At 39.7% G+C, this 17798-nt stretch overlaps 1 protein-coding gene across 1 annotated transcript in view; it reads right to left on the bottom strand.

The window, feature by feature from the left end:
* Positions 1-17798, bottom strand: part of MGAT5 (alpha-1,6-mannosylglycoprotein 6-beta-N-acetylglucosaminyltransferase) — a 114684-nt gene that overhangs the window by 49178 nt on the left and 47708 nt on the right. Inside the window, exons 5-6 of the mRNA XM_066190355.1 lie at positions 5896-5972; positions 4319-4408 (exon numbers count right to left, since the gene is read on the bottom strand). Coding sequence (XP_066046452.1) covers positions 4319-4408; positions 5896-5972 — 167 coding nt within the window. The remainder of the gene's footprint in view (positions 1-4318; positions 4409-5895; positions 5973-17798) is intronic.

The raw sequence follows: 17798 nt of genomic DNA, 5'->3' as shown, positions 1-17798 counted from the left end.
AAATGGCCTCTTGTCTGACTTCAGTAATGTGCACTGTATCTGATTCCTCTCATACACTGGCATTTGGGTCTTTTCCAACAAGTCATTAAAAGACTTGTTTAAGGTGACAGTTTAAGCCAGTTTAAGGTGACAGAAGAAGAAAAAATAACTGAGCCCAAATCACCCCAAATCAGGCCAATCCACTGGCAGATAATTCAGGGACAAAGTGCTGATTATCATCAGCATTTCGGTTTGTTAGGGACATGTGCAAGATGACTAAATAAGTCTGAACTTCTGATGATTTACATTTCAGACAACAGCACTGGTTTTGTGAAAATTCTGAGTGTTAACATAGAATTGAAAGAAGCTGGTTTGATGCTGCATTACACTGAAGAAATGTAAACCATTAACTCAATGTCCAGGATTAGCGGCAGAAATTGTGGAAAGGCGACTTCCCCATGGATGTAAGCAAACTGCAGTAAACTAGAAAAACCACAAGGATTTAAGAAACCTCTGTAATTATGATACCTAGGAATTTTCACTAAATTGCGCCTCAGACTACAGCTTGCACCCTGGAAACAAATCCATGCTCAAAATCACCTTTGGTTTGTGTTTTTCTGCTTTAGCCCTCAAAGCAGAAGTAAGAGTGTGAAGTAAATATTCCCACAACCAAACGATGCCTTGTGTTTCCATCAAGTCTGAAGACCCGAAAACAAGAATTCTCTCCAGCAGTGCATTAACACACATGCAAAAGCTACAGGAGTCTCACAGACTGGAATTCGAACCAGTTTTAAATCTTTGAAGTGCTGGATTCCAAGATGGGTACCCAGAATTACTCGTGCACCTGAAAGGTGAGCTGGAGATCCAAAGCCTGGGATTTTAGACAGACCTGCCCAGCTCCAGCAGGGCATTACCAGTGTAATGGGAGGTGGTAACTTGCACCACAGCTACCAGCTGACCACCAGGCACAGCACCAGTCCCACTGTGGAAAGCAGTCCTCTCAGAGAAACACATATGCAGAAAAAGAAAGAAAAAAATATCTATAAGCCCCCTCTACTTTCTCCACTTTTTTTTTAAGCTTGGAAATAGTGTGAAAAACTCATTTTCTACAAGATATTTTTAAAAGCTTCATTCTTCAGCTGCAAACTGACATTTTGCAGTGAAATATATTTTTGTACTGCCTAGAAATTAATTTTTTCACATTTATCCCCAGAGGCAATGCCATCCCTGAAAATGATAACTGTGCCAATGCCATAACAGTGTTAAACAACTGCCTTTTTCATAACTAAATGCTAAGTTTAAAAGTAACTCACTCTTCTCTATAGGCATCACAGTTAAAAGGAAGCAAGTTTAACTTGCTTTTTAATGTTTGCTCTTTCAAAGCCCTGTCTGGCTCTGCTTTTGCTATTCAGGCCATTTGTATCTCATCCACTTTTCGAAGATTGCAGCAAAATTTGTGTTCTGAGGACCAGAGGGTGGTGAGGCCCTGGCACAGGCTGGAGACACCTGGAAGTGTCCAAGGTCAGGTTAGACAGGGCTTGGAGCAACCTGGGACAATGGAAGGTGTCCCTGCCCCTGGCAGGGGTTTGAACAGGATGAGCTGTAAAGTCCCTTCCAACCCAAGCCATTCCATGACCACACAGTTGCGTATCACACCCCAGGAATGATCCAGTGCCTGAAGAAAAACAGCGAGAACAGAAGCAAAAATTCTGTTCCATCTGCAAGTTTGTGCAGGGGACAGCTTTAAATAAAAGGCAGAAGCCTGGACATGCTGGGTTCCTTCTTGCTTTCCACTCACCTCCCACTCTGCTCAAGCAGCCAAGATGCAGAGCAGCAAAGAAGAGCTGCTCCTGAGTTTCTGCAGGAGTGCCATCCTGTTATGGGTTAACAAATTACTCTGTGTCTCTGTGGTTCTGACCCGTATTGCACACCAAAATGGAACATTTTGGGCTCCTTTGTTTACAAGTTTAAAATTACATTACAAAGAGTACTGGATGAGCATAATGTAACACCCTAACTGAACTGCTTCAGAAGGAAAACGTAGATCCCAGAAGAGTATGAAAGAGCACAGACATTTGTCACACTAGATTGTAGAGGTGATTTTAAGAGTAAAAGTAGATATATGCATAATTTTATGCACATTGTTTTTCCAAACTGAGGTTGTACATAATTTGATGCGTATATTGCCTTTTGAAACATGCAGGTACACAATCATCTCACTCCAATAGTCCAACCTTGAAGTAAAAAAGAAAAATCTTAACAGTAATATCCTTTCCATTACCCTAATGCATTTTAATATTTTAAATCAGCAGTTCTGACTTGAGAGCTCTGTAGGCACATTTATCATTCAGCTGTGCAACCACGCTATAAACTGTCAACTCTTCATCACTGTCCACTTTGACAAATTACTCTTGCAACAGCATTTCCAAGTTATCCCTAGCAGCCAACACACCTCATAAATCCACATCATTGTAGTGTTATTAGAATTTCATTTCATGCTTCCATTCGCAAACATTTAAGCTTTCAACCTCTGCTGCTGGACATTAATCATGAAATTAATCATAGGATTAAAAATGCCAAATTTAAACTCAAGGTTAATAACAGCTCACCCAATATTAGTTTTACATTCTGCCATAAGCAAACACTCTTAAAAAAAAAAAATAAAAAGGACAAGACCTTTTTCTGAAGTTACCCAATATGCACACAGGCTAATTGCATGTCTATTCCTTCACAAAATGAAAAGTTGACCAAATTAAATGTTGCTGCTTAAAGAAAAATTTCAAATCCCAAGACCCTTGAAAAAACAACCATTTGGCTCCTGAAACTCTGCTCACATTTTGGTCATGAAAGATCAATTATGAAAGACCTAACAGCATCAACCGACTTTCCAAAACCGATGGTAAGGGAAGATTGCCACATAAAAACCTGGGATTTAACAGAAATGCAAAATAATAAATGTCATTGAAGAATATTAGATTCTCGCATTCAGTTGAGATACATCATCATTTTTAAGATATATCTGCATTAAAACCATGAAGCACCTGCTGGTTGACAGAATACTAATGACCAAACATAGCTCTGCTGATGCTAAAACAAAACCTTCTAGTAGAAACCTTAGATCAACTTCAGATGATTATGAAACCGTATCTCCAGTCTCTATGATAAATAACAAGATAAATAATACAGTCATCCTGTATCTTTTCCTTCCACAGCTTCACAGCCCATAAATAAATCAACACTGGGTGCTAGAAATGGAATGAGTCAAAACTGTGATTCAAGCCAGCCTTTGTTATGCCTTCAGATAAATGTTTTGGATATGCATTTAACTATTGCTGCCTCAAGAAACACCCCCAGAAGTTCAATGTCAGTCAACTGAGTAAATTAACAGAAAATGCTTTGATTACAACCCAGTTATTAATTATAATAGACTTACTGTTTTAATCTCAGATATGTAATTTAAAATCCCAGCCCAACCCTCTCAAACCTACAGAAGCTAAGAAATTATTATTAGTTGCAATCCTGCAGCTACATTGGCTCTTTCAGTTCTTTGCAAGCAGTGAGCCACTGGATGTCAATACTACTTCTAACATCAGCTGCCATAAGTTATCAAAATTCCACTTATAAGAAAGAAGAGGTTGAGTGATCAAATACACCTGACTATTTCTGGTGCATGCACTTCAAGCCAGTAATAGAGATTATGGTAACTGACTGACAAAAATAATTCTTGGGAAACAAGTGATACCGAGGAAATAGGAAAAAAACACCTCACCAGGATGAGCACCCTACTCAGCTGTGTACAAAACACCCCAGGCTGTGACAGGTACCAATGGCTTTAGCCAATATAGCTCCAACTTCACTCAAAAACATGACATTCAGGTTTCTTTTTTGTTTCTGCTAACAGATTCCACAATTGACAGTCTCTGAGCGGCAAGTGGCTGTGCTGCTCAGGACAATGGACCATCTAGCAGCACTTTCTAAATTTTCCATTCCAAACACCTCCCTATTAGTACCTCAGTAGCTGCACTAAAAGCAAAAAAAAGAGTGTTTAAAGGCAAAGATCTCTGACTGAGCTTCACACCCAGGTTTAACAGGATACCCAACATGGACTCCCTGGAGAGCTGCTGCTTACATCACTGCAGTTACAAACATTGGAATTCTCCAGGCTAGAAATGCCTGCAGAGTTTATGAACAATAGCAATTATTATTTCTGTTTTAATAACCTTTTCCTCTTTACACAGTTATTCTGAACCAAATGATGATTTCTTTCGAGAAAAGTACAGTTACCAAAGCTACGAAGACAATATGATGTTCCCCTTCAGCAGATTTAAAGATTACTGACCTCACTGAGGTAAATAAAAAAGGAGCATGTGGACCCATCTACACCATAGCTTGCATAACAGGGATCCGATCGCCACATATCTTTCATCCACTGTAAGAGAGCAAAGGACACAAAAGTTTATTAGGTTAAAATACAACAGAATAGGTCTGTTTCGCACCCAGGAATAATGGAGGAAGTGGCAAAGTGGCTATAAATAGCACAAACAACAAACCAGGAATTTCATTAATGATTAGCAGCACCCTGCATCCCTGCAGTTCAGTAATGCTGGGGAAGCAACAGCACAGCAGATGTGAGCACAGCTTATACAAACTGGCAGCCAGGCAAGCAGGGACAAATATCAAAAGGAGAATAAAACTGGGATCCAGACATTTGGCTGTGGCTGGAGTTGAATGCATTGTGTGCTCCCCACCATGATATGCTCCCTCCAGAATTTCATGGATCATTTCAGTTATCAAGACTGAAATCTGCCAAGAATCTGCCATTTCTGCACAAGCAAATAATTAATTTCAGGTCATATTTCAATATTCAAATAATTTATTACACATACAGTCACTATGCAGCCTGCTTGCCAAAACAGATCAAAACACAGACCAGAGACTCAAAATGCAGAGACTTATAATTTCCCAAATACTTGGGTATTTAAGCAAGCAGAAATTTTACTGTTGTCCACCACTAATCATAGAATCACAGAACGGTTTGAGTTGGAAGGGAGCTTAAGATCATCTCATTCCAACACACCTGCCATGGGTAGGGACAGTTTCCATTAGACCAGGTTGCTCTGAGCCCCATCCAACCTGGCCTTGAACTTTTAGGGATGGAGCATTCACAGTAATAAATCAGTATCCCTTACATTTGAAACATATCTTGGGGAAAAAAAAATAAAAACACCTTAAAAAAACTCCATCTCTGAGAGTTTCTTGGAGTTTGTTTCCTTGTTTTTGTTGCCTTTTTCTTTTGTCTTTTCCAGCTAAAGTCTGATGGATTGTGATATTTAGCCTTTCCAACTGCATTATTAGTACCATACAGGACTTATGTAGAATCCACTGTGAATCCCAGAATTGTGGCTGCACACTTAGGCACAGCCTACTCGTGAGCAGAAGAGGCAGAATGGTTTCAGGAGAAAAGGGGAACAGAGGAGCCACACAGACCTGTGGGCAAAGAGATGAAAGAAGTGCAAAGAAATGTTATGCTGAAAAAGGGGCTGGAGTGAAACACCCACAGAATCACAGTCCTGGGGCAGTGGAACACCAAATGACTCATCATGGGGAAGAAAACAGGGCTTTTCCAAAAGGAGAAGCCTCTGAATAACAAGACAGCATTCGAACAATAAGGCTTTTCAGTAAATAATACAGCATTTTAATATGGCAATTTTTTCCCATCTTAAGAGGATGCCACTTTATTTCTCTGCAGCAGTAGTATTAAAGGCTTGAGATGAGCAATGCTGCAGTGACACAAAGTCCTAAATATCCTATTTTTTGACTCAGTTGTTCTCGTTCTACACCACTGAGTAGTGACCTCTTGCAACATATGTTCCATTTTTAATAGAATGCACGTAAGATTAAAACCAGTTCACTTACCTTTATTTTCCCTTCACAGTGAGGAAAACCATCCATAGGAGGCAATTCACACTGTTCCTGGGCTCCGTTTATGAGATCTAAAGAGAAACACAGATGATAACGGAGCAACATTTCACACTTCTGACAGAGAGCCTGATGAATCCTGCCTTTTATTTTCATGAATCCACAGTCCAGACTGACTGAAGGGTCCTACTGGGTAATATTTGCTATAACATTAAAACTCAGTGTGCTCCTTTTTGACCACACATGAAAATGGTTGCATAGTTTTCAATACTGACTTGAAGCAGAAGTGCTGATTTACAAAAATCAATCTATGAAGACTCAAAAATTAAACTAATCCATACTGAAAATAACAAGAAGAAAATATTTTCCTAATCAAAGTGTGCTTAAAACTACTAAATTGCAGCAATTTATTTTCATTTGTCAAACACTTCTAGGATGTATATGGCTCTTAAACATGAAACTAGTTTTTCAAGCTCTGCTATCACTTTATCAAATACCCACGATCTGAAACTTGGCACCAGATATATGACCCAATTAATAAATGTTGCAATATGACCTAATTTAACAACTGAGTAGCACTACATCACATCTCACAAGAAAAATTTCCTATGGTCTTCCAAGATCTTTTTTTCTTCTTTTTTTCTTCTTTTTTTCTTCTTTTTTTTGACCATTTAAACATTTTTTTCATTCTAGATTAGTGCAACGAATTAAAGACTAATACAGAGCAAGGTTTCTAGCCCATGAGCCAAGGAAAAAGCAGCAGTTTTAAAGGACATTATCCCTTCAGCGCCAAGGGACTTTCTTCTTAGAAGAACCCTCTAATGCAGGGCTTTAAGGCAAGAAAAATTATTACCATGGTGGAGAGATTCTTGCCAAAGGCAGTGCAGGAGAAGGTTTTCAATTTAGGTAGTTCATCCCGCAGTTACCTAAATTATACCTGCATCATTTCTGGCTTTTTCTATGGGCAAGAATCAAGATCATTAAAGTCAGCCAGCCATCAACCTAGGAACAATTTATGCTGTGGCAGTAACTGTGCACAATTTCATCCAGAATATGTTAATTAGACAGCTCAGAAGAAAATACAAAAAAAAAAAAAAAAAAAAAAAAAAAAGAAAAAAAAAGAAAAAAAAAGGGCTGCAGTATTAGAATAGAATAGCGACAAAAATCTGTGGGTCAAAGTTAGAATATTGCATTATACTATTATATGCAAAACCCACGACCTGATCTATCTATTTTCTAATTTTTTGCAAATAGCTTCTTTTAAAGATAAAACTTGAAATGTGAGCCAAGCATTGCAAAATGAACTTGCTGGGGAAAGAAGAGTCATGGCAGGAAGTCCCCACATCTTTGTCAGTCTCTGCAGCAGGAGTGATTTGACAAACTGAGCTGTACTGTCAATGACAATAGCACTGAAGCAAAGTAGTTTGTACAATGACTTTGTAATTTCAAATCAATAAGCACTTTCAAAATATTCTATCTTCTTATCCTTGTGGGATTCTTGCAGACCAGACCACCGACATCTAAGGCTCTGATTTCTGCTCTGAATAAGAACACACAGAGCATGCATACACATAGCAGCAATTTAAAGTATATTCTCAATTCAGTCAGTAGAGCTGCATAGTAATAGGACATTTCGCTTTACTGCAGTTCAGGAATCAGACCTTCCACTTGCATCACACCAAAATCAGTACCTGAGATACAAGAGCAATAAAGTGAAGTGGTAACTGTTATGGTAATTTTCAATAATAAGTAAAATTCCATTAGAAGAGCTTTATGGTCTAAAAAGATTTGTGGTGGGTTATCTTATTTTATTTTATTTTGTTGTTGTTTGTTTTTTTTTTACCCTAACTCATAAATCTGAATGCAAAATAAGAGTTTTACATAAGGCATGTCAAGTTCCGGATCTTCCTAAAAAAAAAGAAGACCTCTGAAATTTCTGGTACGACATCAGAGATGCAGTTCAACCACAGGGAAAGTTCAACTTTCAGCATCATACTGAATTTAGGGTGGAAAATGCTGAATGCCTGGGTACAGCTTGCCAACAAGAATGACCCATGAATTTTGTCATTTAAAATAAAATAATGTCTTCTATCTCAAGTTAATTATGCTGTCATATGATGCCTTTCCTCTTCAGAAGGTTAGTCAAGCAAATCCTCTCTTCTCCTTAAGTCCTATTAAGTACAGGGTAATACATAAGCACAAGCTATAATTCCTTATTTTACAGCACACAGTGTCACATCTATCACCTACACTATTTCTCATTTTAATGGGGATCTCATGGCCTGTTAAAGAAAGAAAAGATGGAGAAAAAACCTCAAAATATGGACAACAGCCTGATTTTTGGTATATACACAACTGCAGTTTACACGTTGGCTTCTGTCATGTGTGGACACATTCCCTGCATCCCAGTGTGGTTTTGTTGACAGGCCAAGATCTTTGCTGCCGTTCATTGCTCACAAGGTTTTACAGGATCCCAGTATTTGTGAGATCTGCGTGCAACAATCAAACCCCTCTTCCAACAGTCACACATTGCACCAGCCTCACGCTCAGCAGCTCCCACCAGCCGTGGCAGTACCACACTGAGATACTTCCCAAGCAGAAACTCTCCCAGCCCTCCCTGCTCCTGTCCATTCCAAGAAGTAAAAATGAAGGGACAGGCATTTTTCTCAGCACAAGCCACAGACTTTTCCAGAGCAGTCCCACTATTGCTCTTCCACTGGGATGGGTAACACACCAACAGAGCATGGATCTCTCCAGGACAATCTGTCTGTATGGGGAACAGGGAACACTAATGCCCACCTTCACCACCTCTAACCATGCTGAAATATTAATGTGTCTGGGAGTACCAAGAGTATCTGACATCTTTCCCCCTTCTTGCCAGCAACAGTAAACACTCCTAGGATTCACCTTCCTCAAAAATGTTCCCATTCAGCCTTACCATGGATCTACATCCCAAACACCTACATCAGCTTTCACTTGCTTCATTCTCAGCTATTAATCAGATAATAGCACAGTGAAGCAATTCTATAAAACTTAAATATAAACAGTCCCATGAAACAATTTACATAAAACTACTATCCAGAGCAGAAAAAAAATGTAGCAAGATGTGCATACAAGAGGAAATGCATGTGAGAGAACAGGAGAAGGAACAGAGAAATGTAACTCTGTTCCATCTGAGTATTCCCTAGAGAAGCAGTCTACCCTCCGTGCCCGTGAACAGGAAGCCAGCTGATGCAGTCAGACTGGAAACACATCTACATCAAGGACTGCTGTCCAAAGCAACAACTGCCTGCAGAAATGGGCAAGTCACTGCTGGTTTCCACACATAAGCCTGAGAACTCAGTGCAGAGCTCTGAATACACCAGTGAATAATCCTGACAGTTCCAGTCAACTACGACTTGCTCTGGTCGTACCCTTTCTTCTTGGCCACAGTCAGTGTGACTTCTGGGCTGAGAATCAGCCCCCCCAAATTCTTTCACAATGATCAGACCCTGTATGAAGAATTACATTTCTGCTCCTCTTGCTGCTCATTTTAACTCAGCATGGAGCGTGTGCTCGAGCTTGTTGGTAACACCTCACAGCCGGCTCTCCTTAATCAGGAATCCAGAGGGGAACAAATTCTGTGTTTCCCATGAGCAGCTGAGACCAAGCTCAACCAGATACCAGCAATTTACACTTCTGAGTGTGATCACAAAGACAAGGGAGATGAAGAAGTGGAACCCTGGAGATGCCATTCTACACATCAGGATCTTCCAAAACATGAAAAGCGAGCATTAACATATAAGTCAAGACTTAGGAGTTTTTCATCATTTAGAGAGAAAATCCCAAACCCTAATATCTTATAGGGATTCTTATTAAAAAGTCTGGATAGATGTATTATGCTGTTAGCAAATTCATGTTGGATAATTCTTTCCTGAAGGGGAAAACTACATTAAGCCAGACACTAAAGTTACTTTTGGTGGAAAACAGTACTTGAGAAACCACAAGAATTTTTATCCTTAATTAGGATTTATGAAATTTAAAATGCAAGGTCTGAAATCTCTTTTCCCAGCCAAAACTTAGAACTTTCAGCCAAAAGAGAGTTAGAAATACAACTGTCAAGTTAGTACAAAGCAACAGCAGTTAATAAACACTTTTTTCTCCTAAACGTTGTGTGAGCCATTATATTAATTCCTGTTCTACACACACCTAAGTGTTTTTGAATTAATGCATAACTTATCTCCTCTTGACACTGCTATGAAAAAACATAATTATTAAACATTTATCTCATATGATGTTACGTTAAAAGTCAATGAACTAACAAACAAAAAACATGAACATAGCATATTATAAATCTAAAAGCATGCAGTTGGTACAGAGGTCCAGATCACCCTGGAAAGAAAAAGAAAAATATTGATAAAACACCAACCAACTGCAGATTTTAAAAAACCTCTTTGAATACTGTTTGTGAGGTCCTGGGATATTTAAAACATAACTAACAAACCTAATGTTTAGAAAGGAGCCATATGCTCCCTTCACAAATGATCTACAGCTTTGCATCAGACATGGATAGAGCACAGCAGGTGAACCTGAACTTGTGAACAATCCTCAGTTGTTTCAGTGCAAAGTCTGGCACGTCAGCATCAACGACGTGGCAGATTTGAGCTAAGCCACCAACCTTGCACTGGAAAAGATGCTTCTCTCTTGTTGCTTGCTACCAGCAACTGCACCTGCTAAAGCCCCAGACCTTCAGCACCAGCTCACAGATGCAGGTCTTCATTGCCTCCTGCATTTAAACTCCGTGTCCACAGGTTTTATTTTTAATACTGAAGGTTTACGACACCCACGTTGAGAATGATGTGGCTAAAAGCACAGTCTGTGGTAGGGAATTGATTTTTGTTTGCTTTCAAGTTGCTCTTTAATAAAACAGTAAAAATGAGCAGTAGTAGGTGCTACATGCATATTTCCTCCCTTTCCTATATTGCACGTCCTTCAAATAATGTGCTTTGTAATAGGCTAAAAAAATTCTTCTTCAATTCCTCTCCATCAGACAGTTGGGAAGTCTAGAAATATTCCACTAAGACAGTACACTGAATAAGAGTTATAATTAGTCACTCAGCAGTGAGTGCTGTTTGATAGGTGCTCTGTTTGTCATAAGAGTTTTAAAATAGCGATATTGGTTAAAGCAAATGAAAAGGCTGCAACACAGCTGAAACTGCAAGCTGACACCAGCAGTCTACCTACTCTGCTAAGGACCAGCTTGGGGTTCTTCTGAGAATAGAAATGTATTAAGAATTTAACCCGGCACTAAAAATGATGTACTTTGGAACCTTGAGGCTTAAACTCTGATTTTCAGACTAGTGCATATTCAAGTGTTTTTTGATGATATACAGCACAGATAGTAGCTCAAGTCAAAAGTGTTCCCATCAGCAGATCTCATAAAATACAGAACCTCTCTAGTATTATAAGGTCAGAGTAATCACATCCGATCAAATATATTCACCAGTTTTATCTTTGTTCTCATTCCGGTTTTGATCATTAAATATAAGTACTATTCTTGCTTTAATTCATGAAAGTGCTCTGTTTCTATTTCAGTCCTGAAAGCTGGTATCTGTGGTTAGACACAGACTGCAGTTAATGCTGGATTAGTTTGTGTAAGGTCTTCTTTCCCTTCTCCAACTAATTAACACATTCTCAATTCAATTCACATTTTTCATCTCCAGCTGGTAAGATTTCTTTAAAGAGAGAATTTGCAGTGTGAGCTGAAAGCACTAACAACATATTCAATCAAATGAGCTAAAGGTTTCAAGACTTTAAATGCAGAGCACAAAATGCTTTCTACCAACATTTTAGAAACTTCTGTAGCAAAGCGTTCGTATGATTTAAAGCAAATTAACTTTTCTACCTCTAGTCCATCCTCACACAAGCTGTGCTGCTGTGTTCCATTAGCACTATTGAAATCAATGCAGTGTTAGGAGAATTCAAGTAGTAGTCAAGTGGTTAATCAAAATGCAGCCCAGGAGACCACTAAGAGCCCCTACAGCATTATTAACACAGCTTTGCACTGCAGTGGAAAATATCCACCTGTGGTCTTCTGCACACACCGCACTGTGCTGCGACAGCCAGGTCTGAGGGCACACAAAACTCCCCAGCTCCACACAACTGCCTTTGTGGGAGGGGGAAAATATTGATAAATACACATATACAGCGTGGAAAAAGAATACAACGAATAAGGCACAATAAACACGAGTCAAAGCAAAACATCAGCTGGAGGAAGCTGCAATCTTGACTATCAGAGCCAATGCAGCCCCACACCCTCTTACAACTGGTAGACACTGGTGCCCTGTGGGGACAGCAGGTTTGTTTTCTGAGGCACGACACCCTGTGTTGACTACTGAAAAGTCCACTCTAGTCTTCTCAAGACAGGAGGGCAGCTTTGGAATTTAGAGCAATATGCAGTATCTTAGCTTTTTTAATCTCTGAAAGTACAGGACTACGGTGGAACTGTGGTTTCAGACTGCTAAAACTAAGGAGGCTGGGTAAAAAAATCATCAGAGAGCCATGGAAACAAATCCACTGATCCTGAGGTTACCTGAGTCTTTCCCCTCCGACCTAAAAGGCTTCAGTGTGGCAGCCCCAAGCCTCCAGGAATAAGGACATGAAAATACCACGACAAAGGTCCTTCTCACCATAGAAACGTTAAAAAAAACCAAAAAAAGCCTTCTTGTAGCATTGCCAAAGCTGACTTGTCAGCCTGCCGTGCTACATATTCACCAAGGATGCCAGATATCTGACAGGCATCCAAGCCATCATGTCTTAAATGACAAGTATACACTGAAGTCTGCATCTTAATGAGTGACTTTAAAGATGTTAAAACTAAAGTTGTTAAAAGGGAACCGAACAGCCAACATAGCAGAACAAGTTAATGCACAAGGCAGAAAAGCTCGGGAAACTTTGAACAGATACACCAGAAATGTCCTCCCTCACTGTTACAGGCAGCAAGCTGAGCCTGGGCTGTCCTTAGGCTTAGCAAGAGTCCTCCAGGCACCAGCTGTGTACAAGGGGAAGGCTGAGGAAGATTTAACACAAACCTTCCCTTGTTCATTTTTGGGGGATCAAAGACGCGCTATTAAAATCATTGAAGGCAGCACTTTTCAAGACAAAAGAACGTTTTGAAAACAACCAGTCGGGCAAAGTTTACAGTACCATTATTATATCTGGGGTGTTAGATGGCCGAGATTATCAAAAATTTAGCTTTTCACTGAACAAGCACAGGAAGAGCGATGACTACCTCCAAAGAACCCATCCCACAACACAACACACTAACCCCACTCCCACTGCTTACCAAAAAATATCACACGAAGAAAACAGAGGACTGATTCTCTGACCAGGTTTGTGCAAGCAGATTGCCCTGTGTGATGAACCATGACAGCGCAATTCTGTCCCACAAAAATCAAGAGTTTCTTTTATCATTATCTTAGAAAAGCACAACTGTTAAAAACTAAACTGCCTAAACCAACCTGATCCTGTGCCTGTCACACGGAACCAAAAGATGCAGCTACAACAGTAGCAGCCCTGTAGACAAGCTCTGCCTGAAAGTGCCATGGTTCTGCATTTCCCCATTTCTGTTTAATCATCTCTACAACTGCAACTTTAAATTTACTTTGGGTGTCATTTGTGGCAGTGTCTCAAAGCTTCCTGTTCTAAAGGCTGATGCAAACTCTTACCTCCTAGACACCCAAAGTTTAGACTAATACTTTCCTGTGTGTATGGGAATATATTACTTCCCACAGATGCAAAAAGGACAGCTATCAAGTATCTCAGAAGCTTTTCAGATACAACTTAGATAAACAGAAAAAAGAGAGAGAAGGAAAGATGGCTTTATTGCTTTCAAAATCAATCAGCCAAAGCTTTATAAGCATCTTTATTAACAAATCACTCTTTCATAAACAAAATGGAAGTTCTGAAAAAGCAGTTGAAAATAGTCTGTATCAAAACCACCAGATTGTTTGATAGTTTTGTGGAAGGAAGGAGAAAAGGCAAAATATGCTTACGATTTTACACATGGATCTAAAAAGAGGGGTGGGGGGGAGAAGTAACACTTAAGCTCCCACTCAAGCTCCCCAAGTGTTCACAGCTTTGCTTTTCAACATATTCTATGCAGCCTCACACTCTAGCACAAGTCCCATCCTCAACTCCTCTAAGATTAAAGATATTTATGCTACTAAGAGCATATTTATGCTCTATTATCCTTTCATACAACCAAAAAGAGCAAACAAGTCATTTTGCTCTTGGGCTTCCCTTAATGAAAGATTCCATAAAACTAACTTCAAGGGGAGAACTAGGTGTAGTACCACACTAAACACACAAAGGGTATGAATACACAATACAGTCAAGCAATTAGATTGAGAGTCACAAAATCACAGACTGGTTTGGGTAGGAAGGGACCTTAAGACAATCTTGTTCCAATCCCCTGCCATGGGCAGAGACACCTTCTACTATCCCAGGCTGCTCCAAGCCCCACCCAGCCTGGCCTTAAACACTTCCAGGGATGGGGACTCCACAGTCTCCATGGACAACTTGTCCCAACATTCAAAGAATTTCTCCACAGTACCTAACCTAAACTTGCCCTCCTTCAGCTGAAGGCCATTTGCTCTTGTGCTATCACTCCATGCCCTTGTGAACAGTCCCTCCCCAGCTCTGTTGTAGCCCCCTTTAGGTGCTGCAAGGGGCTCGAGTTCTCCCCAGCCTTCTCCAGGCTGAACAGCCCCAGACTCTCAGCCTGTCTTCATCAGCAGAGCTGTTCCAGCCCTGTGATCAAAACTCAGGATTGAATCAAAAGAAAGTTTGAGTTCATCTACTTCAGAGACAGGTATAGTCTTTGCTAAATCCTCAGTAATTTCTACTACCATTGTCACTTTCTTATCATGAAGAAATCTAATCCAGATGGATTTTCTTCAGATCCTTTTATCTGCCAAAAACTCCACACCACCACAGACTGATATTTCTGTGTCAGATTTCACCACTGCTGCCTGAGTTCTACACCACACTTGATATCCAGATTGTGGAACAACTTAAAAAGAAAAAAAACATTGTTTCATAACTTGAAACATGGATAGGTATTTTTTCCAAACTGCTAAAAAACTTGATTATTTCCTATGCCAATGATTTCTTTTTCTTCTGCTGTCAGTTACTGCTCATTCCTTCAGGAAGTAAATTACAGTGGATTATAAACTCCAGGTTTCAACATGTCCTGGCTCAACAATGGACTTCCCCAGATTTTGAGGCACACCTGGCTTTACACAGTCAAGACTATGTTTTCTTTCGTTGAACATGGTTTAAAAAGAAAAAAAAAAAAAAAAAAAAAAAAAAAGCTTTGCTATTTATTAACTTCTATACTTGCAGAGAGGCCTGAGAAGAAGAAATGCTGATTAATCATCATAATCTCTGTTCTTCATCCTTTGCAGATGAGTACTAATTTTTTTTTCCATGAAAGTGTTATCAATACTTCAAATACACAATGAAGGAAAGCTTGCAGTATATTCAGATTGACCAGTCTAGCCTGCCATCATACTGAGTTTTAAATTGTAAGGAAAATACTATGCTTTGCTCTTGAATTTGTTATAATCAGCTGTGAGGATACATACTTACAGCATAATCCCCTTCCTGTCATTCTATGTCTTATTTTATCCTTTCTATCTACTCCAGTAATATATAACACAGTAACCTTTACACAAGGTCAGGGGAAACAAAATGCAGATGTCAGGATGATTTGTGGCTCCAGTCTTCACCACCAAGGTTTACAAGCAGTGTCAATAGGTGAACATGAGGCCTCACTTATTTCAGAAAGGCTTTCCATAGGTAAAGGGGCACGGCTGTACAAATTATAGAATCAGAGGTCTCAGTGTACTCTGAAATCTCAATCCAAAACCAATAAATGCATGACGTAGCTCCACTGGAAGCAGGATCCTGTAGGAAAGTCTGCTAATGACATTGCACTGTTTCACTGACAAATGAGGCTATAAAACACTGAATTTACTGCAGAGTTTTAAGCAGCAACTCTGATGCAAAAAAACCCAAACCAAAACAACAAATCTCAAGAAGCCTTTAAAAAAGATTACCAAAATTATTAAGTGTTTTGTTAATCACATGCTCCAAAAACACTACGGTTATCCAGAGAGAAAGAACAAAATTATTAACAATTGCTAATATGAACTTGTCTAAAGTCAGCATTAAAATATTACAACTGGTAAAGAGAGGAAGGGTAATCCTAACATGCTTGTTGTGATCATTTTGTAGTGTACAGCTGAATGTTATAAAGAAAAGTATCGTCTTTATTCGTACACATACCTGTTTCAACTGCAGTAAAATGACAAACTGTTGGGCAACAAAATGCCTACACCACAATTTTCAGATTACCTCAACTGCTCTAACACAATATAAATGGGATGTTGTTGAAATATTACAGACAAAACCAACATTGGTATTGTCACAATGTCCTCACCTCATTTATTTTCTGAACAATTCCTTCCTAACAGAGCAGATATTTATATTACAATTATGCTGGAATCATATGGCTTCCAGAGTCTGCTGTCAGGAAACTGCCACGAAGGACAAAGTAGAGACAAGTTTTTCATTTCCATTTGGCTGCCTCTGATCTGAGTAATTGCCACTGATTGCTTCAAATGGATGAAGAGCAGGCTCCTAACACAGGGATTAGGTTCAAGCTCTACTCTAACCCCAGGTACTGTCCAGTCCAGAGGTACCTGAGCAGTGACATTATCCAGTTATCAGCACAACACATCAATCGAACCTTTAGGAACTCTTACCTAAAGGTTTTTCCTGTTGCTGCTGTTTAATGGTTGCTTCAGACATTTTAAACTCAGAGTCAAAGGTAAAAAACCTGTGGCTCTAATAAGAGGAACTGTGTTCTTTGCCACAGAGCCAGCCTCAGGCAGTACAAAGAAATGCAAACACTGCAAATGGAGAACTCTTACCAGGCTCCTTCAATGTTGCTCCTAAATACCAAAATTGTGAATCTAGCCCACTCCAAGAATAATAGACAACATTAAATCACTCTAAGAACTGATGAAAGATGTTTCCTTTTCAGGTAAGAACAATGAACCTTCACCTGTAAATTTTAAAGCAACAACATGGGTATCCATGTTCCAATTATCTGCAAATCTGAGGAAATAACAGCAGCAAGTCTCTTTCGTCGGCGGTAAAGAAAACATACAGGGATGTTTTTCATTTTATATATGGCCCAGAAAGTCTAACAGTGCTGTACCCGTCCATCTTCCATCCCAGTGGGAGATTTTCCAACCAAGATCTTGTGCTGCATGCTAGGAAGGTAGCATAGCCTGTCAGCACCCTGCAGGTGCTGCACCTCTCCAGGTACTTGTTCCTGATCTGCCTTCAGTTTTACCAAGACAAGGCAGATGGGGGGAGGGAAAGGTCTGCCTGACCAAGAGATAACATGACTTTAGCACCCTGGTACAGATAAATGCAGTGAGGACTGAGCAGCTGAGAGCACCTCTGCTGCCACACTGTCATCAGGCAATCACTTGCAAATATTGCTTTCCTACTGGCATTTCCCTACCAAAGGCAGCATTTGCTTCTCTGTTTTGAGAATTTCAGCAAGTAACACCTTCTCAACAGAAATATTTATTTTTGCAGGAATCCCAAGGACAGACAAGACATAGGAGCGCAGTTATCAACTTATTTACCAAGTTCCCTTAACCCTTCTGCTCTGTTCTCTTTTTGGGACTGCAAAGATCATTGGACTCAGACTTTCCTGTGAGTCAGGACTGCCAGTATCTGTTTCAATGTGGTGGCAGAACAAAACAGTCCATTCACTGAAGACAAAATGAATGACTTAATGTCATCTCAAACCATGTTTTCATTTTAACTGAATGTACCAG

The sequence above is a fragment of the Chamaea fasciata genome, unplaced genomic scaffold (genome assembly GCF_029207755.1).
Source record: "Chamaea fasciata isolate MVZ Bird 193981 ecotype frontalis unplaced genomic scaffold, bChaFas1.0.hap1 SCAF_8, whole genome shotgun sequence".
Taxonomy (NCBI): Eukaryota; Metazoa; Chordata; class Aves; order Passeriformes; family Sylviidae; genus Chamaea; species Chamaea fasciata.
The sequence above is the reverse complement of the archived record's forward strand: the minus strand, read 5'-3'. Positions and strand labels throughout refer to the sequence as shown.